General features: G+C 46.6%; 1 protein-coding gene across 1 annotated transcript in view; it reads left to right on the top strand.

Annotated features, from left to right (window-relative positions):
* itfg1 (integrin alpha FG-GAP repeat containing 1) overlaps positions 1-17,500 on the top strand; it is a 163,049-nt gene that overhangs the window by 89,578 nt on the left and 55,971 nt on the right. The window contains exons 11-12 of the mRNA XM_076287477.1: positions 9,278-9,428; positions 13,443-13,551. Coding sequence (XP_076143592.1) covers positions 9,278-9,428; positions 13,443-13,551 — 260 coding nt within the window. The remainder of the gene's footprint in view (positions 1-9,277; positions 9,429-13,442; positions 13,552-17,500) is intronic.

The following is a 17,500-nucleotide window of genomic DNA, read 5'->3' as shown; positions in this document are numbered from 1 at the left end:
AGGCCCCGCAAGTAAAGCCAAGACCGTAGCAAGTAGACAAACTCTCTCTCACACACAAACACACTCACACACCCAGTCCTCAACTCAGTGGAGACAGCACTGCAGTGGAAGAGGCACTTTGCTCTTTGTCGTCTGGATAAACAAAAAAGCAGACTTTTAGTTAACACAAGCAGACTATCAGCTGTCAGGCATAAGGCTCATCATTTCGTTCCTTCAATTCCAGAATCTAAAGCCAGAATATAAGCTTTTCTTTAGAGTGAAATGTGAGAGTTGTTTGATGTGTGTCCTTACTCCCTAGATGGCATTTATTTCTAATGGAAGGTCCTTGTTTACAAAGAAGAAAACCATTGTTTACATAACACTGTTCTTAACACATGACAGTTGTCGTAGAAAGACACACACACTGACCTTATTATTGTCTTTACCATGGGATGAAGCATTGTCCTTACTGGACCTCAGTAGGACAAACTGTTGACCTCTTTGTGTTCGGCGTGATCTGTACAACTGCAGTGAGACACACACGTGCGACGCACACACACACACACACACACACTTTCTCTCTCAACCACTCTCAACCTGTGTGTGTGTGTGTGTGTGTGTGTGTGTGTGTGTGTGTGTGTGTGTGTGTGTGTGTGTGAAGGTATGAATGTGAATGTATTGGTTGTACATATATTTCTGTGCGAGAGCCAGTGTGTATTAGGTGAAAGCCTCCTCTGGGCCTGGTCATTCTCTTCCAGGCCCATCTCTCTATGGAGCCGAATCATTACTGAAAGCCTGACACACACACACACACACACACACGCAGACATACACACACACACGCAGACACATACACACACAGAGCAAGAGAGATAGACAGACACACTTCTTCCTAATTGGTCGCTTTGGACCCGGTGTCACGGCAACCCCAGGAGTGGGTTTAGAGTGACAGGTGGCTCATTGGTGAGCCCATCATCTTACTCCTCCTTCTCATCTATTGCTTCCCCTTCTCCGCCTCCACGTCCTCCTCCATCCACCCTGCAGAGACCCCCCATCACCATCACTATCAGCAGGGGGTGAAACAAACAGGCCAGAACAGACCAAAGAAGAGAGGGAGGGAGAGAGAGAGGCGGGAGGGTGAGAAAGAGTGAGAGATATAGCGATAAAGAGAGCGAGAAATAGAAGAGAGAGAGAATACAAAAGAAAAAACAACCTGAATAGGTGGTAAAAGTGAATGAAAGACAGAGAGACAGACACACAGACAAAGAGATAAAGTGATATGAGTGGTGTGTGTGACATATCTGAGGATTACGGCTTCTTGTGTATTCATGTTGATGCAGTGTTACATGCTTCGACACAGACAAAAGGAGACTACTTCTCAGAGGTGTGTGTGTGTGTGTGTGTGTGTGTGTGTGTGTGTGTGTGTGTGTGTGTGTGTGTGTGTGTCCGTCACAGGAGGTGGAAGTGACAGGTTGAGAGGAGAGCGGAGGCCCCGCAGGCACAGTTCTTCATTCACACTCTTCCCTCAAAGCCTCAGGCCACTCTTTCTCTCTCTCTCTCTCTGTCTCTCGCTCTCATTTTTTCTATCAGTCACTCATTTATTCAGTATGTCCATGTCTCTCTATCTACCTCTGTATCATTCACTCTATCCATCCCTTCACCATATGCTTTCTTCCTCAAGTTATTATTTGGACTCTGACCTTTTTCGTTTCCACATTTCTCCCATGACCCCTGTAGCTCTTCATCTCATTCTCTCTTTGGCCATTTCCATCGACAGAGAACAGGCTCCGTTCTGGTTCACGCTTCAGATGTTGAACTGTTCTGAACATTTTGACCAAAAAGATATTGGTTCAGAACTTGAAAAGTTGGTTCAGAGATGGTACCAAAAAAAAAAAAAAAAAGTAATAGTTTCCTGCAACCAAAGCACAAATCCCAAATCATCATAAAGCTGCAACTCCACACAAATCACTTGTTGGTATTAAGTGTGGGGAATTCATAGCACTAAACATGGCGAAATTGTGAACCAGATGTCCTGCCCTGTAATAAGTATAAGTATTAAGTATATATACTCTTTTGATCCCGTGAGGGAAATTTGGTCTCTGCATTTATCCCAATCCGTGAATTAGTGAAACACACACAGCACACAGTGTACACACAGTGAGGTGAAGCACACACTAATCCCGGCGCAGTGAGCTGCCTGCAACAACAGCGGCGCTCGGGGAGCAGTGAGGGGTTAGGTGCCTTGCTCAAGGGCACTTCAGCCATGGCCTACTGGTCGGGGTTCGAACCGGCAACCCTCCTGTTACAAGTCCGAAGCGCTAACCAGTAGGCCACGGCTGCCCCAAAATGTACTGTAAGTAACCAATTGTGTTGTTGGAAATGGCACGATTGATGTTTTGCCCTCTGTTTACTTCTCCCATTACCATGGTAATAGCCATGGCGTGAATGTTGGTGCATGTGCAGTGAACAAGTTAACATAAAGAATAACGTCTAATTTAGCCTTACTTAAACGATTTTGGGGGAGATCATATTTCTCGGTAATGTTTACCAGATCTGAGTAAACAAAACTCCAATTAAAGATTTAGATTTATCTTCTGAGACGTCCCTCTAGGGAGTTTGTATACTTTTCCTAAACTAGTGCAGTGAAGTGCAGGACTACATTGACACAACTATGTAGGTTAGGTGAGCTCTACATTCAACAGAGAACCATTTGTGCGAGGTTACTGGCGTTAGACTGCATATATTCTATGCATATGCACAAAGTTTCTGTGTTTGCTGTCTACAGCACTTAGGGATAGCGGCAAAAAAAGTTACATCGGTACCGAGAGAACAACCGCAGCCGTATTTCACACGCCAGTGGCGGACTAACTGACTCATCCGCCTACACAAAAATCTACACACCAATGGCGCTTGGCGGGTGCTAATTTTGACCCCTGTGAGGGGTTATTCCTCCTCTTCCTCTAAACCGTGGGTGTCAAAAATGTGGCCCGGGGGCCAGATCCGGCCCACCAACAGGTTTCATACCATGACTGTAACGGCCTGACGAGGTCTCATTCCTACAAATCTGGCCTACTGAATGACACCCCGGGTCTAAATGGATTCTCCTCAAGGCCACATGCAGCGAATTGCGTTAGGGTCACCATCCCCTACTCCCCCCACCCCCAAACACACTGTAGTAATGTGTGTCCGAGCGGATGGAGAGACTCAGGCAACGAAACTCAAACTTAAGTCATTCTTTTATTTTTTTACTTTTAAGCTGCCGGCAGGTTTAGGTAACAAAACAATACAGAAAAACAATAAACAAAAAAGAAAACATTGATCAAAATTAAAACAAACATCAATGCAAAAACAACAATGCCTGCAATGACTAGGCCATAATAACAATACAGACACATACCTCCTCTCACAACAGAGGCGAACCTTAAGTGAAACGCTAGACAGCATTTTATGACACCGCTCACAACCACAATATGGAGAACAATCAGTCATCACAGTGACACCATCTTATAACACATACACTGCATAAGCGCATCACACTACTTCTTAACATTCATGTGAAGACATCAACACTGCGCTACAATACCAAAATAACAAATAAAGAAATATCATCCCAAACAGCCTGCCTAAATGAGTGCTTCCCTTACGAGAGCGCGCCCCGAAATGAGTCCCACCTCCTACACCCTTGTTTGCACCCCTGCACCCTGGCATACAACATGTAAGGTGAACATTCAGTGACAATTCTGAAGACCAACATACAGGCATAGTTGAAGCAATCCCACTAAGATGTAAAATGTGCACACAAGAGATCCCCCAACTGCCCTGACGTTATGCTTTGCACAACAGACCACTTAGCGATACCGCACCCGGTACTGCTTTTGGACACGGCATGCTCAGTATTCCTACGTTGTTCCCCACACATACAAAGGCCACAACACATGCTATTTTCAACATATGTATTTTGTACAAAACTCAGGTCCCATTGTTATTAAACTGGCGGATATGTGCCAGCCCAAGTGACACTCGGTGCACTCGGTCACACACACACACACACACACACACACAAATACTTTCTACCTCTCTCTCTCTCCCTCTCCTTCTCCCTCTCATCCCTTTTTCCCGAGTGTGTGTGTGTGTGTGTGTGTGTGTGTGTGTGTGTGTGTGTGTGTGTGTGTGTGTGTGTGTGTGTGTTTCAGGACCATCCTCCCACCTACACACACACACATCCCTCACAAGGATGGTCTCACCCCATTATTCCCAGCTAACCCTGACCATCATCCTCTCTCTGTTCAGAGCCAGCTGTGTGTGTGTGTGTGTGTGTGTGTGTGTGTGTGTGGGAGTGTGTGTATGGAAGTGTCTGTGAGTGTGTGTGTATGTGTGTTTGTGTTATGAATGTCCACTGGCCCTGTCTTGGCCAAGAGTGCTGATGACATTAGCTGCCAGGAGGGAGCTGGCAGTGGAGCTGTGCTGAGTGGCTGAATACTCACTGATGAGTGAGGCTGCTCACACACACACACACACACACACACACACACACACACACACACCTGCCTCAGCAGTCCAACAACCGCACAGGTAAAAGTGCCTGTTAAAGCACTGTCCGCACACACCAGAGTAATGTTCGATTAGGCTAAGTGGATGTAGGTCTCCGTGAGGGTGTGTTTGTATGTGAGGGAGAGAAACAGAGACAGCGAGAGAGACACTCTGAAAGCAAGCACTCATGGCCTGCACATATAGCATTAGTGCTTATGCATAATAAACAAAGCATTCACTTGGTGTGAAGATTGCCCAAGGTGTGTGTGTGTGTGTGTGTGTGTGTGTGTGTGTGTGTGTGTGTGTGTGTGTGTGTGTGTCTGTGTGTCTGTTCCTGTGTCTGTCTGTGAAGCTGTGAAATGTAAGACCTTACCATGTCCTTGGCTCTTTGTTGAATAAGGGATGCTTTGGTGAGGTGAGTCAGTGCTATGTCTGGATGGATACACACACACACACACACACACGCACACACACACACACACACACACACACACACACACAGAGAGAGAGGGACTCTGTCCAGACACCTCTGGCATTGCGTGAAAATCCCATTTTTCCGTCTCACACCTCATGCTGGCATGAAAGCACAGCCACTGGACTCCCTCCACCTGTCTGCTACGCCCTGCTCGTTCTGCTGATGCTCACGAGGTTTATGAACAAACACAAACACAAACCAGAAGCCATACATGTGAATGCAAACACCGTAGTTTCTTTCTCTGTTTCTCTGCACAGACTCACACCCCACACACCCACAAACACACACACTCACACACACACACACACACAGACACACATACTATTCTTGTATACAACCTCACCTTCAAGTCTCAGTCAAACTCCTACACCTTTCTCCCTCACATATCTCGCTCTCACTCACTCACTCACTCACTCACTCACTCACACACACACACACACACACACACACACACACACACACACAGATGCTCATCTGGCGCACAGAATCATGAAACATCTTCCTCGGTACATCGATGTGTAGTGGCACCTGTGCGATTGGGACATCTCCTCCCCTCTCCCCACAGGTCCAATCATGTTAAGGCAGTGCCCAGTCAGATCCCACAATCTAGCACCCAACCACACACACAAACATACACACACACACACACACATCCTCTCTAGCCCTCATCAGCCATCCTTATGCTGAGCCATACACTCACTTCACCCCTCCCCCTCCTCTCTGAGCGTCTCTCCCCTGCAGCCTGATTCATTACCTCTCTGGGCCTCGGAGCACGCTAGCGGCGTTAGCACCAGCCCGGCTCAGGCGCCTGCTTCCCATCCAAAGGCTTCAGGCTCTTTCTGACTCAGGAAGTAGGCTGTGGAGCTCCAACCCCAGCTTCTGTGTCTGGGTTCTCATATATGTCCTGCCCACTAATATTTAATCTTTACGTGCTAGTCTTGCTGTGTTAAGTGGGCTTAAGTGGTCCCTGTGAGCCCCTCTAACTACCACAGACATAGCAAGAGCCTGTGCTTACCTGCATAACACCATCTTTGACAAAGATGAACCTGAGTAACACAGAACTTGTGTATGTCAGTGGAAAAGGTTCATGTTTATTCCAGCCTTCACACTCTCCCTTTTGGATGGTACCTCAGTGGGATTGGCATAAATCCATTAGTGCTGATGGTGTGAACTTCTGCTTCCACCAAGGCTCCCGGACAACAGGCTGATCGTGCACTGGAGAAAACTGACAATCTACATCCCAGAATAAAGTCTCTCTCTTTCTCTCTCTGTTGTGTGTGTGTATGTGTGTGTGTGTGTGTGTGTGTGTGTGTGTTTGTCTGTGTGTGCGTTCTGTAACTCTGTGCTTCAACAGATAAAGGACACGCGTCCTCACAGGACCCAAGGCTCATCCAAATGGAATTTGTAGTGAAGGAAAAGTCCAGGCCTTGGCACGGTTCTCTTGGGCCACTGAACACACCAGCAGCATTCGTGCCAGCCTCAGCCTCGGTAGCCTCAGCGTTAGTGCTAGCGTTAGCGTCAGCTCTCGGGCGTCGGCCAGCCTGATCCTCTGTGGCTCCACACCCTAAGGAAGCTCCTGGCTGCCGTGCTTCCACTGGCATAGACACTAGGAATGGGGTCCAGGCTGACGCAGCCTCCCTCTGTCTCTGGTGGTCCTCTGATGTCTGCCGGTCTCTCGGTCTCTCTCTCTCTCCGTCTTTATCTCATTCTCATTTCCCTCCTATCCCTTTCTCCAACCCTCCCTCACCCATCTGTCTCTCACTCCCCCCTTCAATTTCTCTCTCCTCCCATCCTCTCACTCTCCCTTTCTTTCTTTCCCTCCCTCTCTCTCTCCCTCCCTTACTCCCTCTCTCCCTTTCTCTCTCTTTTGGCACCACCACCCAGACACTGTGTGCGATTGAGTGACATCCAGCAGAAAGGTGCTCCTCCATTGTCCAGCGATTTGCAGGGATTAGGGAAAGGCATGGCAGCGAAGAGTCTAGCGCCAAATCTCAAAGTGCCCACCAACTGCTTCACTGTCTGCCAATCACAGGAAAGTTCACTTATTCCCTAATCCAAAAGAGAGGGATCATCTGCTTGTGTTGGTAATAGCACAGATATAATCCCCCTGCATAATGCAGGTGGCATTTAAGAGATATTAACCAAAACAAAGCCAAACTAGTTTCATTTATGCATGTGACAGTTTATGGAGTTTTTCTATTTTTTCCAGTCGAGCTCTGTTGAGACATTTACGTAAAGGTGATTCGATTGGATGGTACTTGAAGAGTTGAGCTCAAGTTTATGCCATAAGCAATGTAAGTGAAGCAAAGCAACAGAACCAACGTAAGGGCCAGTAACTAACTCACAACATAACCCATCCAAAGTGAACGAGAAGCATTAACGCTGATGCCCCGTGTGAGTGCACCATCACTGGTATCGTGTGCGTGTGCGTGAGCGTGTGCGCGTGTGTGTGTGTGTGTGTGCGCAGAAGCCTCGCTCTGAGATGTGCTGGCCAAAGAGAGCTACAGGAGGAGAATGTGTTGTCAAGGTCAGCTGAGCTGTACCTTTAGTCCTGCCATCTGGAAACATGTGCCTGTGATGTGGAGATTTGTGTTTTGTGTATAGTTTGCTTCTGGTCAGCCGTGTGTGTGTGTGTGTGTGTGTGTGTGTGTGTGTGTGTGTGTGTGTGTGTGTGTGTGTGTGTGTGTGTGTGTGTGTGTGTGTGTGTGTGTGTGTGTGTGTGTGTGTGTGTGTGTTAGCATGAGCACAGGTGAGGGAGAGTGAGAGAAAGAGGATGATGGATGAATTGAAGATACACCCGGCCTTTTACTTTTACCTTTTGTAGTTTCACTTTCTCCCTGGTGTGTTGAGAATAACAATGGATCTATTTCCTCCTCCATCTCTCTCTCTCTCTCTATCTCTCTCTCTCCCCCTTTCTCTCTGTCTATCTCTCTCTCTCTCTCTCTCTCTCTCTCTTTCTCAGCGGGATGTAGTTTACTCTCCCTACATCAGACGTGCACGGTCGCACATGCTGTTGGCTCTTGTAAACACAGATTTGATATGCGTGTGCATAATTTCTTGTCTGCAAATTTACCTCAGTCGGAAGTGTGTTCACTCACATTTCGAAAAAACGCAGGGAACACACACACACACCTAAAGTGTGTTAAGGTGGATATGCTAGTAGGATGCCACTGGTGGTGATATCCATGTAATGTTCTCCTCCATGCTTGTCTCATCCGCAGAGAAGGAGACGGGGGTGGGGGGGTGGGGGTTGTGGGGGTAGACAGACCGATAGGAGGAGAAGGTAGAAGAGGAAAAAAAGAAAAGAAAACCTGTACACCGTTTCTATTTATAGCCACCCCTATCAGATGGAAACACAGGGGAAGGAGGAAGAAAGGGGGAAAGGGGGAGGGCTGAGAGAGTGACAGAGAGAGAATGAGAGAGAGAGAGAGGGGTGAGATCTAAGGAGGTGTGTGTGTGTGGGTAAGCGTCTCGACAGGAGAGGAGAAAATAAAAAGGCATGCAGAAAGACAGCCAAGGTGGGCAGAAAGCCGCCCTAAACCAACAAGGGAAGGATCGTAGTCAGGATTTCGTCAGTTAAAATCATGCAAATACACGCTACCGAAATCTGTGCTAACACACACTCACACACTGATGACAATACACACATGGTCCTTTGATAAGCATGTGCATAAACCTAGAAATGTCACCATTTTTACAGAAAACTCTCTAAACACACATGGACATGTACACACGGTCAAAAACACCTTATGGACACACACACACACACACACACACACACACACACACACACACACACACACACACACACACACACACACACACACACACACACACACACACACACACACACACACACACACACACACACACACACACACACACACACACACACACACACACACACACACACACACACACACACACACACACACACACACATGCTGTTCTGAGCTGAGTTCTGTGGTGACTGACCCTCACAAGCAGCCTCAGTGTTGTTTGTCTTTACCCATGAGGGCTAGAGTTATTTGTCTGGGATGGTCTCCGTTGGCTTTGGCGTTGAGCATTTTCTCTTTCTCACACACACACACACACACACACACACACCTACATTCAGCCCTCTGTGTATCTTTCTGTTGATCTACCTTTTAGTTTTGAGATGACTTTCATAATGTGTGTCAGTTATAGTTTATGTGAAAAGACTATGTTTGGTTGATTCTGCCTATAACGGTGAAACCTCTCTCTCTTTCTCCCCCTCCCCCTCCCTCCTCCCCTCTCTCTCTCTCTCTACAGTGGGCAGCAGGCCTTCCTGCTGGACAACGTGCCATGCGACGAGGACAGCTGCCAGGGTTTGGGCCGCATGTTCCGGCCACACTGGGAGCAGCCGGACCTCAAGGCCATCCCTCAGGCGCGCCTCGCCACCTTCTTCGACATCTACGAGGACGTGAGTGTGTCAGGCTGTAGGCTGTCTCTCTCCTCCTCCTCCTCCTCCTCCCCCTCCCCCATTCCCCCTCACTCTCACCATCCATCTGGCTCTCTGTCTTTTTTCCTCATGGGAGAAGGCAGACTCAAGTGTGTGGGGACCGAGGGGCGTGCGTGCGTGCGTGCGTGCGTGCGTGCGTGCGTGTGTACTTCAAGACCTTAGTTGTACCCCTGCTATCCGGTTTGTCCACCACGTACTGTCTAAACCAGTGGTTCTCAAATGAGGGTACGCGTACCCCTGGGGGTACGTGAAGGCACTCCAGGGGGTACGTGAGATTTTAAAATATACATATATTTAAAAATTAGAATCCATGCAAAAATACTTTAAAAACAATTATTTAATTAATATTTCAGGAAAATTTAAGTTCATAAAATGAATTTTATATTTCAGTAGGCTATTCAATTTAATTATCCTAAAAACCCAGAGTCCCCCCCCATACCAGGATGGTTCGACCCAACCTGTTACATGCCACCTGCCATCACCTGTCAATCACTGTCAAAACTCAAATGATGGAGTCGTGGTTGAAGCGTAGCGGTAATTCTTGTGAAAACTGGCACAGTGCTCTGTTTTATGTCTTTTTTTCTCAACTAAAAATGCTTTGCGCTGGTTAGGGGGTACTTGGCTGACAAAATATTTCACAGGGGGTACATCACTGAAAAAAGGTTGAGAACCACTGGTCTAAACCACTTCCATAAAATTGGTAATAAAATCAAACCTGCGCAGGGTTCTCTCAGGAAGCCCTTTTAGTACTTCACAGCTGACTTCACCCATTTGAGCTTTATGATGGTGATATAGACTGTACGTTATACTGCTGACCCCTTTCAATGGGACTGTGGCTCTGAGATGGGCCTTTTTCTGGGTCATTTTTCTCAGTCTTATCTCCTGCTGTTACAGACCAGAGCACTGCTTGGTCAACTTGTCATTGTTGCTCTGTGGTGGTTGTTGTTGTTGGTTTGTTTTTATTTATTTATTTATTTATTTATTTATTTATTTATACTGATAACTCTTGGTTATTGGACACTGGGTTTGTAAAGGAGAGTAGTCATCCATCATAGTCTCTGTCCCATCTTATCCTGCACTCCAGCTTAGACACACACAACTAGGCAACAGCACACACTGGGGCCTACAAAGGTTCTCATCAGTGGTAGAAAACAGACTTCTAAAACTGATAGTCCAGTCCTTTGTTCTGATTGGCTGAATCACGTTCGATGCAGTTGTAAAATGCAGCATAAAAATACACCTTGACCGCATTTTGTTCTATATTACTGCGCTACCATAACTTGATACAAAAGTTAAAGTGGCTGCGTCTCGACGTTGCTTGGCAACCATGCAGATAGAGGAAATATATTTCTTGGCGGAAGAGTGATTATCTGAATAAATTGGTTCCATTTCTAGTTGCTGTGCCTTTACTTTATGAAACTTTGCCAGGTATATAGTAACAGTTTTAGAAAAGCAATAAGCCACTCGAGTCCGTAGGTTGCACTGATTCTACAACAGCTAAGGGCGTCGCCACTAGCGCGTCGTGCCTAACAGTGCCCATTAGCTGTTGTAGAATCAGTGTCACTTAACGGCCTCTCGGGGCTTATTGCTTAAATCTAAATTCAGGCATGCTAGTAACATGCATACTGTACTTAAATTATGTTAACCTATCTTTAACATAAAGTTCCACTCAAATGTCAAGTTTGGACTTCACTAGTCATTTTTTTTTATGTACTAAACCAGTCAGTTGAGCTGAGCCATTTACCAAAAGGGAAGGCAGAATACATTTTCAAATAGGCCTATCTGAGACATTGACAAGGAATCGTTTCATTACTGACTGGTGCCCGTCCACATGTAATGACACCCACATAGGTAACACTCACCCCTTTACTCCTTACTATGGGCAGTGCCACTCATGTAACTGTCTCTCACACAGAGAGATTTAGTGACAAGTCCAACAAAACCACAGGTAAATCACAAGTAAAGCATTGTGAGCTGATTGCTAATTGATAATAAAGTCCTTCATAGAAAGTTTGAGTTTTTCTCATTGTTTTCAGTGTTTCTTTGGGCTTCCTTGCTCATTACAGAGGATTTTCTAACTCTCTCTGGTCTTTGAGGAAGAGATGAATGATGATTTGTTGCACACACACACACACACACACACACACACACACACACTCACTTCCTCCCAGCGTTCCCTCCCTATCTGTTAATCTCCCACTGAGAGGCTCAGCAGGCATCCTTCAGTTTAGGGAGTGGCGTATCTCTGGAGTGGGTCTGTGATGGAGGACTGTGTGTGTGTGTGTGTGTGTGTGTGTGTGTGTGTGTGTGTGTGTCTGTGTCTGTTTGTCTGTGTGTCTGTGTCTAACTGAAAGTTTTTGATTGTTCATGTTTATTGTTGTGTGTAATAGAATGGAAAATCCAATATTAACTCTCTTAATTTCATTAAACTTCATTGCCATGACAACACATTTACAATGCTAAACATAGAGTTAGATTTATGGTATTTCTTTAAACATTTATGCTCTCTCTCTCACTCTCTTTCTCTCACTCTCTCTCTCTCTCTCTGTCTGTCTCTGGGGTGAGAGGAGGATGTAAGGGCAAACTAGTGGCCAGCGGGCTGAACATTTTGGAATGGAAGCGTTGCCGTGTGACCTGATCACTTTCCCCTCAGGACCCCTGCGTGTGTGTGTGTGTGGGTGTGTGTGTGTGTGTGTGTGTGTGTGTGTGTGTGTGTGTGTGTGTGTGTGTGTGTGTGTGTAGCATAGTCTAGTCTGTCTCATCTCTGTCAGTGAGAGAAGATGGAAGCGTATGTGTGTGTGCATGCATGCGTCTTCTGTCTCATTGCCTCTCTTTAAGTCCTCAACCAAACCCCCCAGCTTTCGTATCCACCTGGAGGCTCAGCAGCCAGGACAGCCCACGTCAGAGTCCATCAGAAACCCCCAGTCTCCACACTCAGACACAGGCAGGGAGAGAGGGATGGAGGGAGACAGATTGAATGAGAAATAGAAGTGTGATGAGTGAGTGGGTGAGTAAGTGAGTGGATAAGGGAGGATAGAAGTATGTGGGAAAAAGACAAAAACGAAGAGAATGCCAGAGGCTCAGATGGAATCCTTTCAGGCCCTGAGCAGTATAAGATCCACATAAGGTCTTAGTTTCCCTGCAAACTAATGCCTGACGGAGAAACGGTCCGTGTGTGTCTTACCATGGCTTGTGTTCCTTCCTCCATTTTGTCTAGTTGTAATCCGCCTGTGTGCTATATGAGATGGAACGACTGAGCAATGAGAAGAGCCACAATGGGACCACATGGGCTCAGAAAGGCTCATTAGGCCTCTCTCAGTCTATCTCATACTCACTCACTCACTCACACACACACACACACATGCACTTAGGCACAAACCAACATGTCCAACTCTCTTTGTGTCTCTCCCAGAAGGCCCAGACAACGCCCAACAAACCCCCAACATTCTAACATGGACAGTTGTTAGTTGCTATCTTTAGAATGTTCAGAAAACCAACCTCCAAGCTCCACACTGCCCAGACAGTAATTGAAATGAATGGCTTGTCGTGGACATGTCAAATTCAAACAACTCCATCCAACAGACACCTACAAACCCAGACTGGTGATACACACTGACCCAGCCGCTGGTGTGTGTTGGAGTTTGTTGGAGTCAGTTGGTGCGAGCGAGCAGTCAGTGTCAGTGTGTAATTGGCTCATTCACTTCCTCACTCTCCACCTCAAGCTGGTGTGAGGTGAGCGTTCTGGCGCATAATGGCTGCCGTGCATCACCCAGGTGGGTGCTACACATTGGTGGTGGTTAGTGAGGTTCCCCCTTCAATGTGAAGCTCTCTGAGTGTCATGAAAAGCGCTATATAAATGTAATGTGTTGTTGTTGTTGTTGAGTCTCCTTGTGTTCAGGTATTCCCCTCTCCCCTCTCCCCTCTCCCCTGTGTGTGTACTGACAGCGGTGTGCGTTTTCTCTTCGTCTCTGGCAGGGTATATTAGACATGCTCATCCTGAGCAAAGAGGAGGGGAAGGCGGACCTCACCATCCACGCTCTCAAGAACAACTTTGAGGCGGACGCCTACTTTGTCAAAGTGATCGGTGAGTCATGTCTCATTTTGCGCAACACCTCCACCCCCCACCCCCCCCCCCCCCTCCTAAAAGCTTTCTGTTTGTCTGTTGCTCTTTGGGTCCAGCTGCTTCTCTGTACATGTGTGGGTGCAGTCTGATGGGCTATCATGGGTTAAAATGAGCAATGCAGGTACACAGTGAGAATCTCTTGCTAACTTTAACAGGATGAATTTGTTGAGAAAAAGGATCATTTCCAATCCAATCATTTCGAAACATTTCCAATGGTGGTATTTATTACTGCATGTGCATTATTGCATTATTACTGCATGTTTGTGATCACTTATCAGGTCGCACATGCAAAGTCAAGACACACACACAGACACAGACACACACACAGACACACACACAAACACACACACAAACACACACACCCAGGCATTTTTATTTTTGATACACAGTAACTCTTTCCACTTAGACAGCACAACAACACTCCATTTGGTAGCAGCATGTCAGACACATGCGCACACACACACACACACACACACACACACACACACACACACACACACACACACACAGAGTTTATATTACACCTCACGCAGCACACTTAGCGTGGCCATCTGGTTGCAGAGGCCCCTTAAAGTAGATCAGACACCGGCGCTATCCCCACATCTCCAGCCCTGAGACTGTTGGCCGCAGGGCACATCTCTGTGTGTGTGTCCTCAGGGGGTGTTAGATGAACTCCTCAACTCACTCACTGTGTGCCCTCAACACACACACACACACACACACACACACACACACACACACACACACACACACACACACACTCATTTACATAGACAGACAAACACATTTCAAGTTCTTTGAATGAATAATATAACCTCTTGCACATAAACATGCAGGTTTCAGGTGGTGAGCACACACAATTACTATTAAAACTGCAGCCCCTCACATAAAACACACTCACACACATACACAAACACACACATATATATATAGACACACACACACACACACACACACACACACACATATGATCACACATGCATACAAGACAACTATATACAAAAAATACTTGAGAGAGAAAGAAAGAGGTAGAGAGAGAGAGAGGTGGAGAGAAAGAGAGGGTGAGAGAAAGAGAGGTGGAGAGAAAGAGAGGGTGAGAGAGAGAGATGTGGAGAGAAACAGTGGCAGCTCGTTTCTGCTGATGGATGGCATTTGGAGAGCTGACATTTCCACAGTGAAATGTGTCCACTAAAGAGCCGCTCTAATGCCGTTTAATCCTGCCTGCTGTGTTTTAATTAAAACACCCACCCTTCTCTCTCTCTCTCTCTCTCTCTCTCTCTCTCTCTCTCTCTCTCTGATAGCGCTTGCTCTATCTCAGTCTCTCCATTATTTCCTGTCCCTCTCTTTGTCTTGGTGCTGGCTGCGTAGTAGACAGCGTATTTGTTTCCTCCAATTATAATTGTGGAACACACCTACACAGATGTACCCCTTTGAACCCCTCCATAAAATATGCGCTGATGTAGATGCACACACACACACACACACACACACACACACACACACACACGTTTCTTCACTTTATAGACACACACAGCATTCGTGCTTTCCTAGACATGACATTTATTAGCTAAACTCGGTCTGTGGCAAAAGTGATGGGTACTGCTGTGTGTGTTTGTGTGTGTGTGTGTGTGTGTGTGTGTGTGTGTGTCAGTGCTGGTCCTAGTGTGTTCTGATGGATAATGAGAGCTGTGCACTCCATCTCACTGGTACTCTGCCATATTGGCCATGTGGGTGGGCGGCAGTAGTGCACTCTGGGTAATTTACTGTGTAGCCTCTGTCTGACTCGGCCCTCCACCCTCCCACACAGTGCCAAACAGTACTTGTCTACCAGTAAAATGACTGTCTCTGTCGGGGAAGTCACATACAGGCATGCACAAAAAGATAACCCATGACAAGGGACTATTGCAGCAACATCATGTTTTCTACCCTCTCAGCTGCCACATATAAAAATATTTGTCTGTGTGTGTTTCTGTGTCTGTGTGTGTGTGTGTGTGTGTGTGTGTGTGTGTGTGTGTGTGTGTGTGTGAACAACAAATGTGTGTGAGTGTGCGTGTTGATCCATGTGTTTATATGCATGTGTGTGTTAGCAGGGTGCCTTTATGACTCTGTGTCTTAGCAGGTTGTTGTAAGGGAGACCTGCAGCCCATGGAGCTGACAAAAAAGGGCTACACACACACACACACTGTCACTTTCTGCTGGCTAACCAAATTAAACACAATTCAACACATTTGTCTTCAATTCACAATAGTTTAGATTACTATTCTCTGTCACATTTTTGTCACACCAACAGACACAGGCAGATCTTCCCTTCCATTAGCACACACACACACACGCACACGCAGACAGACGGAGGAGAAAGAGCAGTTAGCAGATTGGTGTAGATATGTTCTCATTGTGAAGATAACTACATAGATGAGCACATGTTTTATCTCCATTTCATAGCACAGACAGAGCAAGTCAAGATCTATTTATATACGTGTGCATGTGTGTGCGTGTGTGTGAGAGAGAGAGAGAGAGAGAGATTGTGTGCATGTGTGTCTGTTTCTCCCAAGGGATGTGAGAGATATTCCGTGTCCAGGAGTGTGACGTCTTATTTCCATAATGCAGGATTTTGTGTGATTCAAAAAGAACTGTACGTACACACACACACACACACACACTCACTCACTCACATTAAGTAGACAGCCTTACACTTTTCAAAAATAAGTGTCATTTTAATGAGCCCCATTTTCTATTATATTCTCCTCTTTCATTTTGAAGTTGGTGTGTGCCCCTTTCTGTATATGCATATATATGTGTATACTGCTAGAGTAAAAATCTGTCCTCCCAGCCTACCAATCCTCCACAGCACCATGGAGTCCTGCAGCCACAGTGGCCCTCCCCATCAGCCGGTCAGACAGCTCCAGACCTGGGTCACCCAGCACAGCCTCCAGGGGAGCAGTCAGGGTCGCAGATGATGAACCTAATGAAGCCTGGGTTTTGACAGACAGAGAGAGAGAGAAAGAGAGAGAGAGAGAGAGAGAGAGAGAGAGAGAGAGAATAAGAATGAAAAGAATGACTGGCAGAGGGATGATTGAGAGAGCCGCCGACAGAACAGCAGACAGATAGAAAAGGGAGTGGGAACATGATGATAAGGGTTTGTGAACAACTGACACACACAGACAAAGACAGACAGACAGAGAGAGAGAGGGAGGGAGGGAGGGAGAGAGAGAGAGACTGAGAGGAAAGGGAGAGAGACGGAGAGAGAGAGGAAAAGTAAAGAGAGAGAAAACATAAGTAGATCAGAGTGAAACACACAAAAGATTGAATATGAAGATAAGGATGTGTGAAAGACAGAGTGGGAGAGAGAGAGATGCACACACAACCCATTTGACATTGGAGGCAGCAGGTATTTTGGGGGCGCATTATCAGAGTAAATGAGTGTCAGACATGTCGTGCGATGTGATGATGAGATTGGAGCCTCAGCGGAAGTGTCAGAACGCCCGCCAGGACGTCTGCCCGACCCCATACTCACCCCCCGTGTGCACATACACACACACACACACACACACACACACGTGAATGCCCGGGAGCACACATGCAAAGCATACACACACACACATACACACACCCATACACACATCCACACTAGCCCCATCCCTCCTCCTCCGGCAGGCGTTTTATCGAGCGAGCACCCAGCGTTATCGACTTTGCGTCTGGCTGCGCTGGAGGGATCACATCATAAGAGATGGCCAACAGCAAGGTGCTGAGGATCTGATTGGCTGGGGTGAAGGGTACAGCAGTGCCCTATCCTCTCCCATACAATCACACACACACACACACACACCCACACACACATACACACACACACACACACACACACACACACACACATTCATAATGTACATATATACATACAGTATATGTGGAG

This window comes from Alosa pseudoharengus, unplaced genomic scaffold (assembly GCF_046254945.1).
Source record: "Alosa pseudoharengus isolate Yale_2024_CS ecotype anadromous, Long Island Sound unplaced genomic scaffold, YU_APseudo_1.1 YU_APseudo_1.1_scf_16, whole genome shotgun sequence".
In the NCBI taxonomy this organism is placed as follows: Eukaryota; Metazoa; Chordata; class Actinopteri; order Clupeiformes; family Clupeidae; genus Alosa; species Alosa pseudoharengus.
Note: the sequence above shows the minus strand (reverse complement) of the source record. Positions and strands in the feature narration are given on the sequence as shown.